The 16,320-nt window shown below is 44.4% G+C and overlaps 1 protein-coding gene across 10 annotated transcripts in view; it reads left to right on the top strand.

The window, feature by feature from the left end:
• The first annotated feature begins 3,718 nt into the window (after positions 1-3,718).
• Positions 3,719-16,320, top strand: part of Sec16b (SEC16 homolog B, endoplasmic reticulum export factor) — a 42,254-nt gene continuing 29,652 nt past the window's right edge. For 2 of the 10 annotated variants that reach the window (XR_005287746.2, XM_038350109.2), the window contains exons 1-10: positions 3,722-3,896; positions 6,317-6,698; positions 8,570-8,682; positions 9,223-9,352; positions 10,045-10,144; positions 11,200-11,341; positions 11,969-12,120; positions 12,424-12,485; positions 14,208-14,343; positions 14,807-15,037. Coding sequence is in view for 9 of the 10 variants with exons in the window: in XM_038350109.2 (XP_038206037.1) it covers positions 6,376-6,698; positions 8,570-8,682; positions 9,223-9,352; positions 10,045-10,144; positions 11,200-11,341; positions 11,969-12,120; positions 12,424-12,485; positions 14,208-14,343; positions 14,807-15,037 (1,389 nt within the window). In the remaining variant the exon portion in view is untranslated. Of the gene's footprint in view, positions 4,011-4,692; positions 5,041-6,316; positions 6,699-8,569; positions 8,683-9,222; positions 9,353-10,044; positions 10,145-11,199; positions 11,342-11,968; positions 12,121-12,423; positions 12,486-14,207; positions 14,344-14,806; positions 15,038-16,320 lie in introns of those variants that run through there. The other 8 variants (XM_038350102.1, XM_038350100.2, XM_038350105.1 and 5 more) reach the window with 8 other exon arrangements.

Raw genomic sequence — 16,320 nt, 5'->3', positions numbered from 1 at the left:
AACTAATGGAATCCTCTCCCAAGATTACTGTATATTTAAAAAAATATAGCATGCTCTCAGTTCTGGAAAATGTCCTTGACTTCTCCCTCCATCCTTTCTAGTTAACAGAGTTCCAATTCATGTTGACTCTCTTCTCTAAAACATGTGGTACTTGCTTTCTATGCACATATGTTCTTTCTTCTTGTATAATCATGTATAGTTCTACCTGCTCCTTCTTTTCAAATAGCCTTGAGTAATATGCTCCTCCACCCCCATTTTGGCCCACACTTTCTTCCATGTATCCCCAGAAAAATCAGTGTTAGAATAATTCTTACATACACTATTTGGTACTTCACTGAATTCAAAGCATCTTTACAGTGAGGACCATATGCTGTTTTTCTATGTGCTTCAGATGTACATGATAGGTTTGGGTATACAGTAGTTCTTTCACACATACTTGCTTTATAAATGAGTGGTTTAAATTATCCCCACAATAGCAGACTTGCTGCAGTTAAACAGTCTTAGAAGCTTTGCAGGGTATGATTGTCCTACTTAGTAACTTAGGTACCTAATTAGTTACTACTGTGACAACACATTGGGATGTGATATTGATTAAAGGCAATGTTAATTATTTTATCATTTTAAATGATATCATTTATCATTTTAAATGGTATCATTATCATCACTATAAATTTCCCTCTCTTAGAAAAGTTAGATACTACGAACAAGCAAGAAGAGGAAAATAAAATCATATAAAAGTCTATTACCTGAAAGTAGATATGTACCGCTAATGTGTTGACACAGAACTTCTCAGTTTGCCCTCTAAATTTTTAATTTTGGTGATAAAAGAAGGCCAAGGCTGGGGAACAGTCTCTGCTGGACTGTTCTTTGTGACTCTAATCAGTCCTGAGGTCACAGGACTGGGGAGACTCATGGCAAACCTGACCTGGAGCTGGGTGTTCACCTCTGCCAACTCTATCTGATGGCCGGAGATTCAGTAGCACTGTTAACAGTGATGGTCTTTTTGTCAGACACGGTTTGTACCAGGATAGTTCTTAGCTCAAGCTGCTGCGACAGATTTCCCCAGACTTGATGGCTTAAATGACAGAGCTTTATCTCTCACACTTCTAGAGCCTAGGAAGTCAAGGTGGATTTGTGAGTGGAACTGCTATCTGATGAGGGCCTGATTTTGGGTTTGCCTATCCCTGTTTTCTGGTTGTGTCCTTCCATGACAGAGAGCAGAGAGAAGAAAGTGCCCTTGGGCCTTTCCATAAGGGCATTAACCCCATTCATAAGAGCTCCACTAACACAATTGTTTACCCTCCAAAGGCCTCACTCCTAACCCTATCAAACTAGGATTTAGGATTTCAACTTGCAAATATTTGAAGAAAATCACATTCAGCCTATATACTGGGTAGCTACTCTTTGAACCAAGACTGTAGACAGTAGTCTGGTATTTGGAAAGGGAGCCAGGAAGTCTGTGAAATTCACACAGAGTAGCAAGTTCCTAAGGCTCCTCTTGGTGAATAACTGAGATACAGAACAGAATCAGGTACAAGGGTAGGACACCAGGGCAAGGATAATGTAAAGACACTAGCTGTTTGGGCATGAGGGAATCTATGCAGGGGCATTGCAGCCAAAGTCAAGAGTGTCAGGGCTAATTCAAATCACCTCCTACTAGAGACTGAGCTCTTAAAGCATTGTCAAGCTGGATAAATTTTGTCTGGAAATCAGGAAGAATTTAGCTGCCAGGTAGACAGACTTGGTAACTGTAACTATTTGGGGCTGGAGAAATCAGGGACTGAGAAATCCCACATGCTTTGGAGTGGTGAGATCCCACCTCAATCTATTTCCTTCTGTGACCCATTTCACTGTTGTGTGCCATATGTCTATACAAAATAATTAAAGCTAATTAAAATTAATTTTGGTTGGTGAGTGTTTGAAGAGTTTCATAATAACTCTTGAGATAATTAGAGATGCTTTGGGATGCCACAAAAGGAGCATTTAGAGCAACTGGGCTAGATGTTTAAACTAGAAATGTGCAGCTAAGGCTCACAAGAGAATGACACCTCTATAACTGAAGGAACAGGGAGTTCAGAACTAAGAGTCCAGGCTTGAACTCAGTATGCTGGTACACGGGTTCACTGAAAAACAAACAAACCGTCTTTTCGAATAGTATTCACCAGTGTCTGTGGTGTAAATGGCCACTGCATAGTGAGTTTTGAATCACCTCTGTTTTAATGAGCAGGTCACATAACTCTTGAATATTTCATAACCAGCTCTGGGAAGCACTGTGTAAGGCAGCTACCTGCAGCATACCAACACACTTCTCACTGGTTGTTTAGCTTTGTAAAATCTTGGGTAAATCTTAAATTGAAGTTGCTTAAAAGATTTCTGAGATTCTTTTTACTGTCAGCACCGCAGGAATGTAGGTTTTGTTGTAGGGTGAGTCTAATGCCATCTCACAAGCTGAAAGAATTGTGTCAGAGTTTTATGACTGCTATTGCCATATATAAAAGCAGAATGTGATATAGAGCCTGTTTGATAATTAACAGTGTTCTGATTCCTGCTGTCACTGTGTGTGTGTGTGTGTGTGTGTCCTTTTCCAGTGTCTCTTCTGAGAGGGATCAAAAGCAACGATGCCGTCACTGGTGAGCCAGACCTCATGGCCTCGCATGGTAAGAAACCACTGTCTACACTCTGAGAGTTTTATGCTGTCTTGTTAGGAGTTAGGATTCAGGTTAATGGTGGAAAGAAAGTCTCATGGCTTAGATACACTACCTGTCTGACCACAAGACCGGATAATGGTGTTTTTCCCTGAAACAGGAGCTACATGAAAAGCTAATTTGTTCTAAGTGGCTTGAAAGCAAGGACAGTATCTTTTTATATTTATACAGACAAATGTTGGCAAATAAGAATCTTTTTGACTTGGTCTTGGTGGTGAAGGCCTCAAATTGTAGTTCCTCAGGAAGGTGAGTTGGGGAATAGCATCTTCGGGGTCTACCTTGTTTACAGAGTGAGTTCAAGGCTAGCCTGGGCAACTTAGTGATACTTCCTTCTCAAAAACAGGGCTGAGGATATAGCTTGTTGGTAGGGCTCTTAGCATATTGGTTTAATATGTAACATGATAAAACAAAAGTTTGTTGAAAGAATCCAAACCAGGCCTATCTAAAGCACGAATTAAAATTTAAAATGCACATTCCAAAGGAGATATGGCGTACTCTATGCTCACCTTAGCAGCGGGAAGAAATACATTTTTCAAATGTGAGAAATTTCTTTCTTGTGAGTGCAAACTTCTCAGTGCCTTCAGTTCAGCACCGGGACTTAAATCTGCCCTTCAGTTGGAACACAGAGTTGACCGCACACACTCGCTGGGGAAAGTGTAGGTGAGGGAAACCCAGACCAGGGCCTCCAGGTATTTGCTCCCTGCCTATCTCAGTGTGAGCACTCAGCTCCTATCCTCTGGAAAGGTTCGCTCTTAGTGTGGACTTGGTTGTAGCTCATGCACTTCCTTACACCTGCTCCTCTTGGTGAGCCTCATTAGCTAAGCATTAGAAAAAGAAACTGAGAGGCTGAGCCGACAGAGCCAGCTACTGGCAGAGCTACACATTCACACCCCAAAGGTGGTGCTCTGCCCCACAGACCAGGCTGCCTCAGGCCATTTTGGGCTTCCTTTCCCTAGTGTCCCTCTTCCCTATTTGTTGTGGGGAGTTGGATGTATTCTCACAGGAGTGCAGCTGGCTCAGTCCACGACCAGGCAAACAGAAGCACCAATCCCTACCAGGTTCTGAGCAAATATGCCAAGTCAGGACTGTCCCAGCCTGCGGTAGCGACACTGTACTTTGCCCTAATGAATCAGCTCCATGGAGGCCCGGCAGTTGCAGAGGTAACTAATCCGCTGTAGGTTTGAAGGCCAGGTGAGTCTTGGTAGATGTGGCATCTGGACTTTGTTAGTCTCTAAGAGGGGAGAAGGCACTCCCCGGCAGGTCCCTGGAGCCACGGGGAAGGAAGGTGGGAAGCCGGCAGAGCAGGTGCGTGGGGGCACTGACACCCTTCTTTCTCTGGAGTTTGCTTGCTGGGCTGTCAGAGTCAAAAAGGTGCAATTGTCTTTGTTGAGTCAAGGGGTCACTTCTGTGGGTACAAAGCTGTGATTGTTACTATAGGCAGAATTCCTTCATTTTAAGACTCGTAGAGGTTCGAAACTAACTACCACTAATTATAACCTGAGGTCTAAATGATTGGAGTTTGTGGCCCTTGGTGACAGAATGATGTGCTATCAAAGAAAAGATGGGGATTGTGCCTTTGTAGTTGGGGCCAGGATGCTTAGTGCAAAGTCCGGGGGCAAGTGAATCGATTACTTTTCAAGTTCTTCTTCCCTGTGTCCAAGTGCCATTGTGTTTTGTGGGTTTTGAGCAAAGGATCTTGTATAGTACTAGGGGTATTAGGCCCTTCCTGGAATTTGCTGGCAAAGTTTTTGTTATGACTGTGTTTTTCGAGGAAGCAAGAGAGGAAGGCCCGCGGTCCTGCGTTATGAGTGACCTGGAAGCAAAAGGCCCCTCTCTGGCCTCTTCTCACAGCTCCTGGCTCACTGCTCTAGACCCAGGTTCCACTGTGGTATTCAAACGGGGTCATCTTGATTTCACCACATGACCCTTTGACCTTTTTCTCTGATAAGAGTTTTCAGCTGAATGTGGAAGCTTCCAGACTAAGGGCAACTAACAGGTTCAATCAGAATCATGCTGCCGTCAACATTCCCAAGGGGAAGGGAATGGGGGCTGTCCTTGCCTGTGCATGCTGGTCGCCCAGCAGGCTCTCTGAACAGGAGTAGGGCCTGGCTTTCCCCGCCTTACACGTCCCTCTCCTATGCAAGCAGAGGGACTGGGAAAGGGCTCCTGTCCCTGAAGCTGGTTCTTAGCTGAGTAATGAGTGGGAAAGCTAGTCCGATGTGAGAGGAACGTCTAGGTCTAAATGCTTCAGTCAGAAAGAGCTGGGAGACCTGGCTCTCCATTTTCCAGTATCAGCAGCCCCAAACTTGTGTCTGTTGGCTTTCCCAGAGGAAGGGTAAGTCTTTCATGGGATCAGTTTAAGTAGGGGGGTGTGTGTGTGTGTGTATGTGTGTATGTGTGTGCACATGCGCGTAGGTTAGACAGAAGTCTATATTGTCTTCCTCTATTGCATTCCATATTATTTTTTGAAAGAGGGTCTTTCACTGAATCTGAAGCTTACTGTCTCACAGGAGCACCGAGTTTGGCTTTCCATGTGTGTGCAAGGGATCCAAATTCAGGTTCTTGTGTTTATGCAGCAAACAGCCCAGTGACATGTCTCCCTAGACCTACAAAGTCTTCAGTCACTCATACTACCCTAGCCTTGGTTTCTGAAGACACTGTGATAGAGTGAACCATTACCATGTGCTAGGTAGTTCTAGGCGCTTTCCATATGTTGTATTTAGCTTTGACACTAGCCCCACAGCACTGACCTGTAGTATCCAGCATCTCCATAGGTAAGGGAATTGAAGCTTAAAAAAATTATCCAACTGGTAAGAGCTATAGAAAGGATTTGAACTCCGACCAGCTCCTCACAAGGCTTACTCTATTTCGGATACCTCAGCAACCGTTTTAAGTGTTGTATAAATATTTTCTGGTGGGATAAATGAGGAAACATTAATTGGAATTCCTTGATAGCATTTGTAGCTGCATTAAGTGCCGTTATCTGCCTCCCATGCCACCCACTTCTGTTGTTCCATATGTACTTTCTGAATTTTTGAGTCAGCATCAAACTAATTGTCTAGCCTCTTATTTATTTAATGTATCTGTCTGAGATTTTTTTTTTCAAATTCCTCTATGGTGGTGCTCATATGGTTTGTTTTAGACAATTTTGAGAATCATAGTTGCTCTTTTCACTGAATCTAAAAAACTACCATGTTTGGATAAAGGCTTAAAATGCTCTCTCTCTCTCTCTCTCTCTCTCTCTCTCTCTCTCTCTCTCTCTCTCTCTCTCTCTCTCTCTCTGTGTGTGTGTGTGTGTAGGCCAGAGGTTCATCTGAAGTATTGTTCCTCAGGAGTCATATGCTTTGTTTTTCAAGACAAGGCCTTTTCCTTGGGACCTAGGGTTCATTGACTAGGCTCGGTTGACTGTCCAGTGAGCCCCAGGGATCTTGCTGTTTCTACCTGCCCAGTACAGGGATTACAAGTGTGCACTACCATGTCGGTCTGGCTTTTTATGTAACTTTTCAGAGTCAGCTTTACACATTGGTGATTGAAAGGCAGACATTTTACTGACCGAGCTGTGCATGTCCCCAGCTCTCCAGAATGATGATTTGTCTTCTTTTTGTGTGCAGGAAATTAAAATAGCTACGTAACATCCTCAAGACCTAAGAAAAAGATCAAAGGGTCAGAGATGGAGCCTTGGGTTCCCCAGAGGCCATCTCAGCCACAACGGAGGCCCATGGTACCATTGATGGACACAAACCATGGGCTTCAGAGTGGACATTATAGACACCGTCCTCATCCTCAGTACAGTGGAGATAAATACCACCAATGGCAAGAAGCCCACAGGAACTCAAAGCCACAGCAGGATCCCAGGACGCAGGACCCAAGGGCGCAGGACCTCAGGGCTGACCATCAGGAGGCCCACTATGTACCCAGGCCTGGGGAATGGTCTCAACCTGTGTCTGGAGTGGATTACTTGGGAGGACCTTATCCTACTCAGTTGTACTCAAGGTATGACTTCTAGGACTACAGTGGACCTATCTCTCCCACGTGCCTATGAATAGACTATTAATCATTCTTGTTTCCTGTTCACTTCCTTCTTCCTCCCTACCCTGTCCCCATTTCCTGGCATTTGTTACATAGAACTGGTTGTCCTCCAACTTAGGATCCTTCAAGCCTCCCAAGTGCACTCGCCGCCTGGCACTGCTCTCCCTAGCCTCTCATGCCTCTCCTCCTTTCTTTGTCCAACTCCTCTTCTTCTCCCCCTCCCTCCCCTCCCTCTTCCTTTCTCTCCCTCCTCCTCCTCTTTTCTATCTGCTTTAGTTAAGATTTCTATTGCTGTGGTAAAACACCATGACAAAAAGCCAGCTGGGGAAGGAAAGAGTTTATTTCATCTTTCTTTCACATCACAGTCCGCCACTGAAGGAAATCAGGAGCCTGCGGGCAGAAACTGAAGCAGAGACCATGGAGGAATGCTGCTTACTTGCTTGTTAACCCTGAAATGCTCATGCTCAGTTTTCTTTATTATACAACCCCGAACTACCTGTGTGTGTGTGTGTGTGTGTGTGTGTGTGTGTGTGTGTCTTACTGCCCCCAGTGGGTTGGGCCATCCCATATCTAACATTAGTCAAGAAAATGTACAAACTTGCCTACAGACCAATCTTTTGGAGGCATTTTCTGAATTAAGAGCCCCCCCTTCCAGATAGTTCTATATTTGTGTCAACTTTGACAAACACGAGGGCACCCACTCTTCTCTATTGTCTTAGCTAAAATCTGTCTTGTCCTACTTGGTATTTGGTGACTGGTGACAGGGTTTCTCTCTTCATTATCTCAAGAAGAACTATAAAAAGCTGCTGCTGCAGTGTGACTGGGGTTGAGGGAGGGATAGAAGGTCGAATAGAAGAGAGTAAATGGGACCTCCCTGTTTTGGGGCTGTCGAAGGCAGCAAGCATTTGTGGGCTGTGGAAAAGCTTTTCTTGGACACTATGAAAAGTTTCTCATTGTCTTTGATCTGAGCCCTATACCAACAGCCAAGAGCCCCAGGGTCACCCATGGAGGGCGACAAAAATGCAAAGATCCGTATTTAATGCTTGAGAACTTTAAGAAAAACTCACTTCACAGAAGGCAAAAGCAGATTTTTCAGGCTGTAAGTGAGGAGACAGTGACCACAGAAATAATTCTGTGTTAGAGAATGTGGAGTTTCTGCTCCCCCAAGCCCATTGCATTCCAAGAATATTGGAATCCACCATGCTTTCTTCTACCTTCTCTAGCTGGGATTATGTCTATGTGCCCTACAGTTGAAGTTTGAAGTTATAGAATTTATGGTAAAGAATTTTGCCCCTGTGGTTATTATTAATTGGCAGAAACACTAACAGTATAATGTTCCTTTCCCCAATCCCTCTGGGTTGTTGAGTTCTCAAGAGAAATTGAGTATGTCAAGGACAGAGACAATAAAAGCAATCATGCTGAGGATAGTCTTGTTTCTGTCTGTAATATGCATGGGAATTCCAGCGGCACATTGTGTTCTTATACAATCTCCTTAGGAAGATGCTTTTCTCAGTACCAGGGCTGGGGTTTCCAGGATTTTGAATGTGTATATCTGGCAAGTAAAAATATTACTATAAAATAAAAAAGAATTGTGAATAAACTCCTTTAACAAGAACATTTTAAAGCAAAAAGAGTTTTATTATAAAAATGCCACCTTCTTATGAAACAAAGGCTATCCCCTGTTCTGATTCTGGATTATATGACCTAATGTGAATCAGGCAGATTCTGGACTGGGCAGCCATTCTGTCTTCTGAAGTTGTCTGGTTCATCAGTTTTCTTTGGTGTCTCCCTTTACTGCCATTGGTGGATGACTGGCTGTCTTTGTGATATCTCAGGTCAGGCTATGAGGACCCCTATCAGAGGTACCACACTCCAACACCGAGGGAAGAGTATGTTTATGGAAATTATTACTACCATAGACATCCACAGCTACTGCAAGAAGAAAGAGGTATGAAGTAATCTCCAGTGCCTTTGGGGACTGAAGATGCACGGGTGGTCTATCGCCACAGCCAGGGACCACTGGTGCCGTGTTTGGAGACCCCGCCCTTTAATAATACCGAAACTACCCTTATGTTACTAGTTCTGTGGATAGTGTGTACTTCATCCACATTTTTCTCTAATTTTTTTCTTGTAGCAAAGGTTATGTTTACTGATTAAGTAACAGTAAAATTAGCTCTTAAGCCCATCTGGTATACTACTGCAATAATCACTTTATCCTGGGGACAGCAGATGCACACCAATGGGAGTTTCATACCCTATACCCCCACATAACAGGGTATTATGTTGTGTGTAAATACACGAAGCCATGCAAACTGGTTCAGAGCATCTTGGGGCTTTCATTATTAGCTCTCACTCGTCAGTTGACTCAGTTTGATAGATATGTTTTTTACTTACTGTAATGCAATACCTCACTTTCATGTATCTCTAGTATCTTTCTAAAAGGACTTTCAGAAGCAGCAGGTGACCTGTCTTTGCTTTGCTTTCTCTGAGGGTGCAGTGGCAAGGCAAGGGAGTCCTTACATCTGGAATGAAGATTCTGGCGATCAAAAGTATTTCAATGAGCATCATCGTGAAAAGCGCAACAGTCCCTTTGGAACAAATAGTGAGACTCAATTCCAGTAAGTGAAAGGACAAGCCATGCTGACAAGATTTAGTTAGATTCCGTTAGGACAACCTTAGGGCACCTGGTGGTAGTCCCTGATCTATGGAAGACAGTCTGCTTTTGTTCCAGCCACAGGGACATGAGGATAATAAACCAAAGTGGCCCAGGCCAACTATTGGCACTAATTCTGGGAAAGCAATTTTTTGCCTCTGAGAGCTGTTGCCCATTCAGCACTAGTCTACATCCTGTAAGATTACTTGTGGCCAAATCTAAAGGCCAAATCCTATATTAGCCTTAGAAACAATGTCGTCTTGCAAATAGTTGTTATGGCTGGGGCCTTTCTGAGGCTGTAGTGCTTCTCTGTTCCCTCTCTCTGCTCCTAAGCATGAAACATCCTCCTGGCATATGGCCCAGCAGGGAAGAGACTTTACTGAAGCATTTACCCTGGTACCCTTAGCCTTGGAATTTTCCAGGAGGGTAGGCTGTCGCGACTAGCCACTCAAAGTCTGGGTCACTTCTAATAACTGTGTGGAACCCAAGCATTCCATCTTTCTAAGTGAGGAAAGAAAGGAAATGCTTTTTGCAGTAGCACTGAAACTGGCCTGACACCCGTCCATACTGAGCACCAGGTCAGCCTCCAGCAGAGTGTATTCCAGCCTTGCTGGCTTGCCCAGGACCTGTCTCAACACCGCTGTCCTGTTGCTGCAGGCTTACCAGCAAGAATCCCTATGAAGACAGCCTCGCTTCTGTCTCTGGACAGCAACAGCCTGGGGAGTTCTTTCCAGAGAGGGAGGCCCAGAAACAAAAGGTAACCTAAAGTGACAGGGCCTGGAGGCCTGTGACCATGTATTAAGACTCCTTGTTGGTCTGCAGCCGCCAGCAGGGTCCCCACTCACCCCCACTTTACCGCGCTTTCCCATTTCCCTCTTACCAGTCCAAGGACCTGATCTGACCTAGTCCTGTTTTGTCAAGTGGGCAGGGCTTCATTCATCGTGACGTGCTTGGGAAGAGACGAAACCACCCCTGCGAGTTAAGTGTTTGGCACCCCAGGGTAACAGAGGTTTAGAAAGTGAAGGATTGTTAGGACCTTTTAATTTAAGATTGAAAAGCAACCTCGAAATCTTTCCTGACTCTTTAACATCTTTTCTCTAAGATCCTAATACATGCGCCATCTAGGTCACAAAATAGAGCTCTTAATAATATTGAGATAAATATTTTATTACAGTAATTCTAGATTTATAGACAAGTAGCAAAACTATTGTAGAGATGAGTTCTTAAATTTTTGACAGACTCTGGTTAGTTTGTTTCTCCCTAATTAGATCTGCATGATTTTTTTTGTGTGTGTGTACGTAGATAATTTTTCTGTACCTAGTTCTCACTAGGATGGGGATAGGTGACTGATGCTAAAACCACAATGTGTGAACAGCACTTTACAGTGTACAAGGAGCCTTTGAATACACCGTTTTATTCATCTCTCCTGGAACACAAATTTCTTGTACACTTGTCTGCAGGGAATGTACATTATCCAGACACAAATGGCTGGTGCATTAGTAAGTAACGTGTATAGGACAGCTATCCTAAATTTATATTGCAGATGAAAGTATTGAGCTGGGAAAGCCAAAGTCACCTGTTTAAGGTCATAGAAACATAGTGACAGAAACTAAATTTGAATTCTAAGTTACTTAACCCCACTAAGTCATACTCATTGGGATAATACTATCTTCTTCCAATGAATTCGTGTTCACTGTGTTTAGTGGAAAGTTTGAGTTTTGTTTCTTTGAAGGAAGAAATGTGAGAAGTGGAAGGGCAAGCTCTCTGGCACTCCTTCCTAGAGAATTTCATTGTTTTTCATTTTTCCCCCAGCCATCACTGACCGGCAGGTCCAACCTTCTCCAACATCAGGAGTCTGGCCTCAGCTCTAGCAGCTATGAGCTCAGTCAGTACATGGCAGATGTCCCTGAGTATGAACCCATGGGATCAGTGGCTTGGAGACCTATTCAGGCTGGTGGGTACCAAGTGGTCATGGAGCTGTTTGATTCCAGTAAGGATAAGGAAAGGTTGGGTCATGAGGAAAGTTACCCTTCTGTACTTCCAGTCACCTTATTGGCTTATGCAGGTCTCCTAAGCAGAGAAGCCGACTTTGGATCCCTTTCCAACATCTCTAGTGATGGAACTTGCTCACAGATGGCTCTTAGAAGGGAACACTGCTCCTAGTCATCATTACATTGGGCTAGGAGGCACTCTGGGGTTCTTTTAAGCAACAAGTAAGGAAAATGAAGACCAGAGAGGACTGAATGAAGTGAATTGAGTACACAAAGTGTAAATGCCAGTCTGGAGGCTTACCACATGTATAGAAACACTGCAGTAGAGGCTGCTTGTTCCCTGACCACTCTTGAGACTCTGAGATGAGTGCATTATCATTTGGACCAAATAATAATCTTTGCATTGCAATCTGACATATTCTTAGAAGTTTAAATCAGACTAGAGCCTTGCCTTTTCTAACCAGGTATTTCACACAGTGTCTCACCTTGGCCCAGGTGGAATTTGAACAGAAGTGTTTCCATGATGTCTTTCTTAACTAAAGAGCATTGACAGTAAACCTAACAAGTGTCCACATGTGTCTGTTGGCCAGATGATGCCTCAGCAGCTGTTCCCAAGGCACCCATGAAGTTTTATGTTCCCCACGTGTCCGTGAGTTTTGGGCCAGGAGGCCAGTTAGTTTGGGTATCCCCCAACTCTCCTGCTGATGGACAAACAGCCCTCGTTGAAGTACACAGCATGGAGGTAATAATGAGGGTGTTGGGCCTTGGGGGTGTAAGTACTCTGCTCAACCCAGTGGCTCTTCTCAGGCCTTGCCTCCACTTTCCTGGAGGCTGGTGTGGCAGGAATGGGTGGGCTTTTCTTAGAAAGAAGCGGTACTAGGTTTATATTTTTCCTGAGATGCTAGTGGCTCATCTTCAACAGGGTAACTGCCCCCACAAGTGTCTGAGCCACACCATCGGACCATAGCCTTGGATCTGATACTGGGTTTGACTGCTGGGTACAGGGTGGAAAGGTCTTGGGGACCTAATTTATTTTCTGGTCTAGGTTATCCTTAATGATTCTGAGGATCAAGAGGAGATGAGAGGTTTCCCAGGACCCCTCATTAGGTAAAGTACTGCAAGAGCTGTTAAGGGAGAGCATGGTGTGTGTGTGTGTGTGTGTGTGTGTGTGTGTGTGTGGTGTATGCACACCTGTATGAAGGTGCATGTATGCATGTATACACATGCAGACATCAGAGAAAGGCATTTATTTTTTTCCTCTTTTGCTCTTTCATCTTCTTCTTTCTCTTAGTTTTTGAGACAGGGCATCTCACCAAACCTGAAGCTTGCCATTTTGGCTAGGCTGTCTGGCCAGTGAGCTCCCAGGAAATACTTATCTCTGTTCCCCAAACTCTGGTGTTACAGGCACATGTATCCGTACCTGGCTTTTGTGTGGGCTCTCGGGATTTGAACTCATGCCCTCTTGCTTTCACAGTAACAGTTCTTACCCACTAAGCTATATTCCCCAACTCTTAAGTAAAGGCTTTGAAAGCTGGGACATCTTCCTGCTTGGGTCTTGGTTTCCACAGAAGAAACTATCTATCTTATTTGGAATAGATTTCTCTGTGACAGTAAAGAGAAAAGAGGTGGCTCAAGTAATTATGACAAGGCACTTCATATCTGAAGGGCAGAAAGAAAAGCTGGCTTAATAAGTTGGACATCTAAAAACATTTTGTAGAAGTTACTTAGCGGGAAGCTTTAGTGTCCTGTGTACTTCACAGGTGTTAGTGGGGAATCCTCATAGCCTGGGAAAACATTCTTGAAACTGCTTTTGTGAGCTGCAACTCTGCTTTCCAGTTCCCTGACATTGTGAACGTCTGCCCTCTGCAGGAATGAACTGGAACTGCTTCCTCATTTCCAGCCACTTTTCTGATAACTAATGACTGGCCTTTAGTTGTGAGTCGAGGGTGGGCGTCAGAGGGCCAGCATCCCAGGTATCCTGCTAACTGGCGGTTCACCAGTTCTAAGTTTTTTCCTTGAGAAAGTATATAGCACTTACCCTACCTACTCCAAAGGTGGTGGCTATGAGACTCTAGGCATATGGAAGCCCATTGAATGGCACCACTACTATATACACATAATCCTATCTAGAAGCTTGGTCCTAAGAAGGTCCCATATTACAACTGAAGGCTCCTTCAAGTCAAAATGAGTGTTATGGTGTGTGTGTGTGTGTGTGTGTGTGTGTATTTATGTGTGCACAAATGAGGCCAGAGGACAATCCCAAGGATCATTCTTGAGGTGGCAAACAACACCCTACCTTTTGTCTCCCCGTCTTACTTATAGGTATGGAGAGAACCGAGCTGTGTATTAAATAGTATGGCATTGGCCCCACTTGGCACTGGCTTGTTGAATGTTCTTGACCATGTCATAATGTCCACTTAATGGACATTTACGTGATGATGCCACACAGTTTGCTAATACTTTTTGTATGAAGGTGGTTTCTTTTATTAGCCCTGTCTTAAGGAGGGGAAGACACAGGTTCAGAGGGGGTGAGATGTTTGTATTAGTTGAGATGGGGTAGGGCAGACATGGACCCAGTCTTATATGACTTTAAACAGAGTCCTTATATGCCATTCTGAGAAGTCACTTAAGGTCTGGATTTCTTTGTCCTCATCTGAAAGACAGAAAGATTCACAAAATGAATCTCTGAAACTCCTTCCTGTTCTGTAGGGAAACAAAACAATGTTGTGGTCTCAGACTTCCAGTCCTGGGCTATCAGGCTTCTGCCACATAAACTAGCGCATTGTACAGTCAGACTGCTTAGGCCTTGCTTCCTGAATTGCCTCACAGGGAGGACATACACAAGGTGGATATCATGACGTTTTGCCAGAAGAAAGCAGCTCAGTGTCTCAAATCTGAGACACCAGGGAGCAGGGACTCAGCTCTACTTTGGCACCTGCTGGTTCTCCTTTGTCGACAGAATGGGGTGAGTCACTGCTTTGCTTGATATTGGGGGCAGAGGAAAACCAGGCTGAAGTTTCAGTCTTCATGAGAGTTGGTATATGTCACGATTATAAAAGGCAGTCTCTAAGCAGCACCGTTGCTCAGAGGGGATGCCCCTGCCAGTTTGCCAATGCTGACCTTTCCTGGAGAGCATCTTCCCACTGACTGGGGTTTGTTATACAGACCCTGGATTATTGCACTGACCAGATAATACACCTGTGAGTGGTTCCAGTGAGGTTTGTGGCTGCCTACAGGCAGAGAGTAACAGCCAGCAGTAGTGAAGCTGATGTCTGACATTCAGTTATTCTTGAAAGGTCTATGGTATATTTACCTGACTGTCTCAGGAAGAAGGCAGAGGCCCTGCTGCCTTCCTTCTTCAGCCCGGGGGAGGGGCAGCCTGGGGACCAATAGGATGGCTCCACAGGATGACTCTCTTTACCTTACAGTCCATGGTGGGCTCTGACATTGCTGAGCTGCTGATGCAGGACTGCAGGAAGCTGGAGAAGTACAAAAGGCAGCCCCCAGTGGCCAACCTCATCAACCTGACAGATGAGGACTGGCCGGTGCTGAGCTCTGGGACTCGCAACCTGCTCACCGGGGAGATTCCCCCCAGCGTGGAGATGCCAGCGCAGATCGTGGAGAAGTTCACCAGGCTGCTCTACTATGGAAGGAAGAAGGTGAGAACACCTTTCTCCCAGGCTTCCTTCGGACGAGCAACCACCACCCCTTGCCCCATCTCCCCTTCCTCCAATGATATGACTAGAACACACTTCTTTTAGAGCATGGGAGATGTTCAAAAAGTTATGGTGAGAAAAATAAAAATACATAGGTGTTTGCCATTCCCATCTTCAGAGCTCATGCCGTCCTACTGTTAGAAGGCAGCATCTGTTCACATTCCATTTATTTACTCCTAGCGTTTCCCCATTAAAAATCAGTTTAAGTCGCATAGATGAGCCAGGCATGGTGGTGCACTCATCCGGCTGAGGTAGGCAAGACTGTGAGTAGGAGACCAGCCTAAACTATAAAGGGAGACCCTGTCTCGAAACAGATAAACAACCCCAAAGGAGCATGTAATTATTTATTTCTTTTTACATGTAATGTTACATGGTAAAGTACCCTAACAACATTAAATATGTTTGAATAGTACAATTTTAGTATTTTTGTAGCATTAAGAATTCAGCTCAGTGCCTTGTATGTTCTTGACAAGTACTTAACAAACAAACAAACATTCTAGGGTTGGAGAGATGGCTCATGTTTACTGGTCTTCTAAAGGACCTGAATTCAGTTCCCAGTGCCCACGTTGAGCAGCTCACAACAATTTATAGTTCCAGTTCCATGGGAATCCAACACCTCTTTCCTACGTGGGCACCTGATCTCGTGTGAATGTCCCCCTCCCATACACATAATTTAAACATAGCAACTTAGTTTATGGGGAGATTACTTAGGAATGATATCCCTGCCACTGGATCTCAGGTATTCCTGTCAACTCTGAATGCTTTCATATAATGGGTGGAGAGGGTCGCTTATTTAATTTTGAAGTTGTGGTCATGTTTTATACAAGTCATGAAGTGAATCTGAAATTAGAGCGCTCATGATCCATTTGCCTCCCAATAACTGGAGACCAAGCCTTCAGCCCGTGGGCCTTTTGTGGGGTACACTTTATACCCAAGCTAGGACATCACTGTCATTTTTGTCCACTATGAGAGAACATATGTAAGATGAATTTCTAGCAGCAAAGGTGTTGGGTCAAAGGGTACGTGGTTTATAATTTTGATAGCTATTGAAAAATTGCGTCTTAGGATGCATCATTAGCTCCGTGACCGAAGGGCGAAACCATTGCTTTGTGTCCTCACCAAAGCCTGCACACTTGTGGTCTGTGCCTGTCCTAGGGGTGAACAAAATACAATTCAGTGTATATCTTTGCACTTCTGTTATTATGAATGAAATTAGCTTTTCCCCT

The sequence above is a fragment of the Arvicola amphibius genome, chromosome 12 (assembly GCF_903992535.2).
Source record: "Arvicola amphibius chromosome 12, mArvAmp1.2, whole genome shotgun sequence".
NCBI classification, from domain to species: domain Eukaryota; kingdom Metazoa; phylum Chordata; class Mammalia; order Rodentia; family Cricetidae; genus Arvicola; species Arvicola amphibius.
This window is presented reverse-complemented; position numbering and strand designations above follow the sequence as displayed.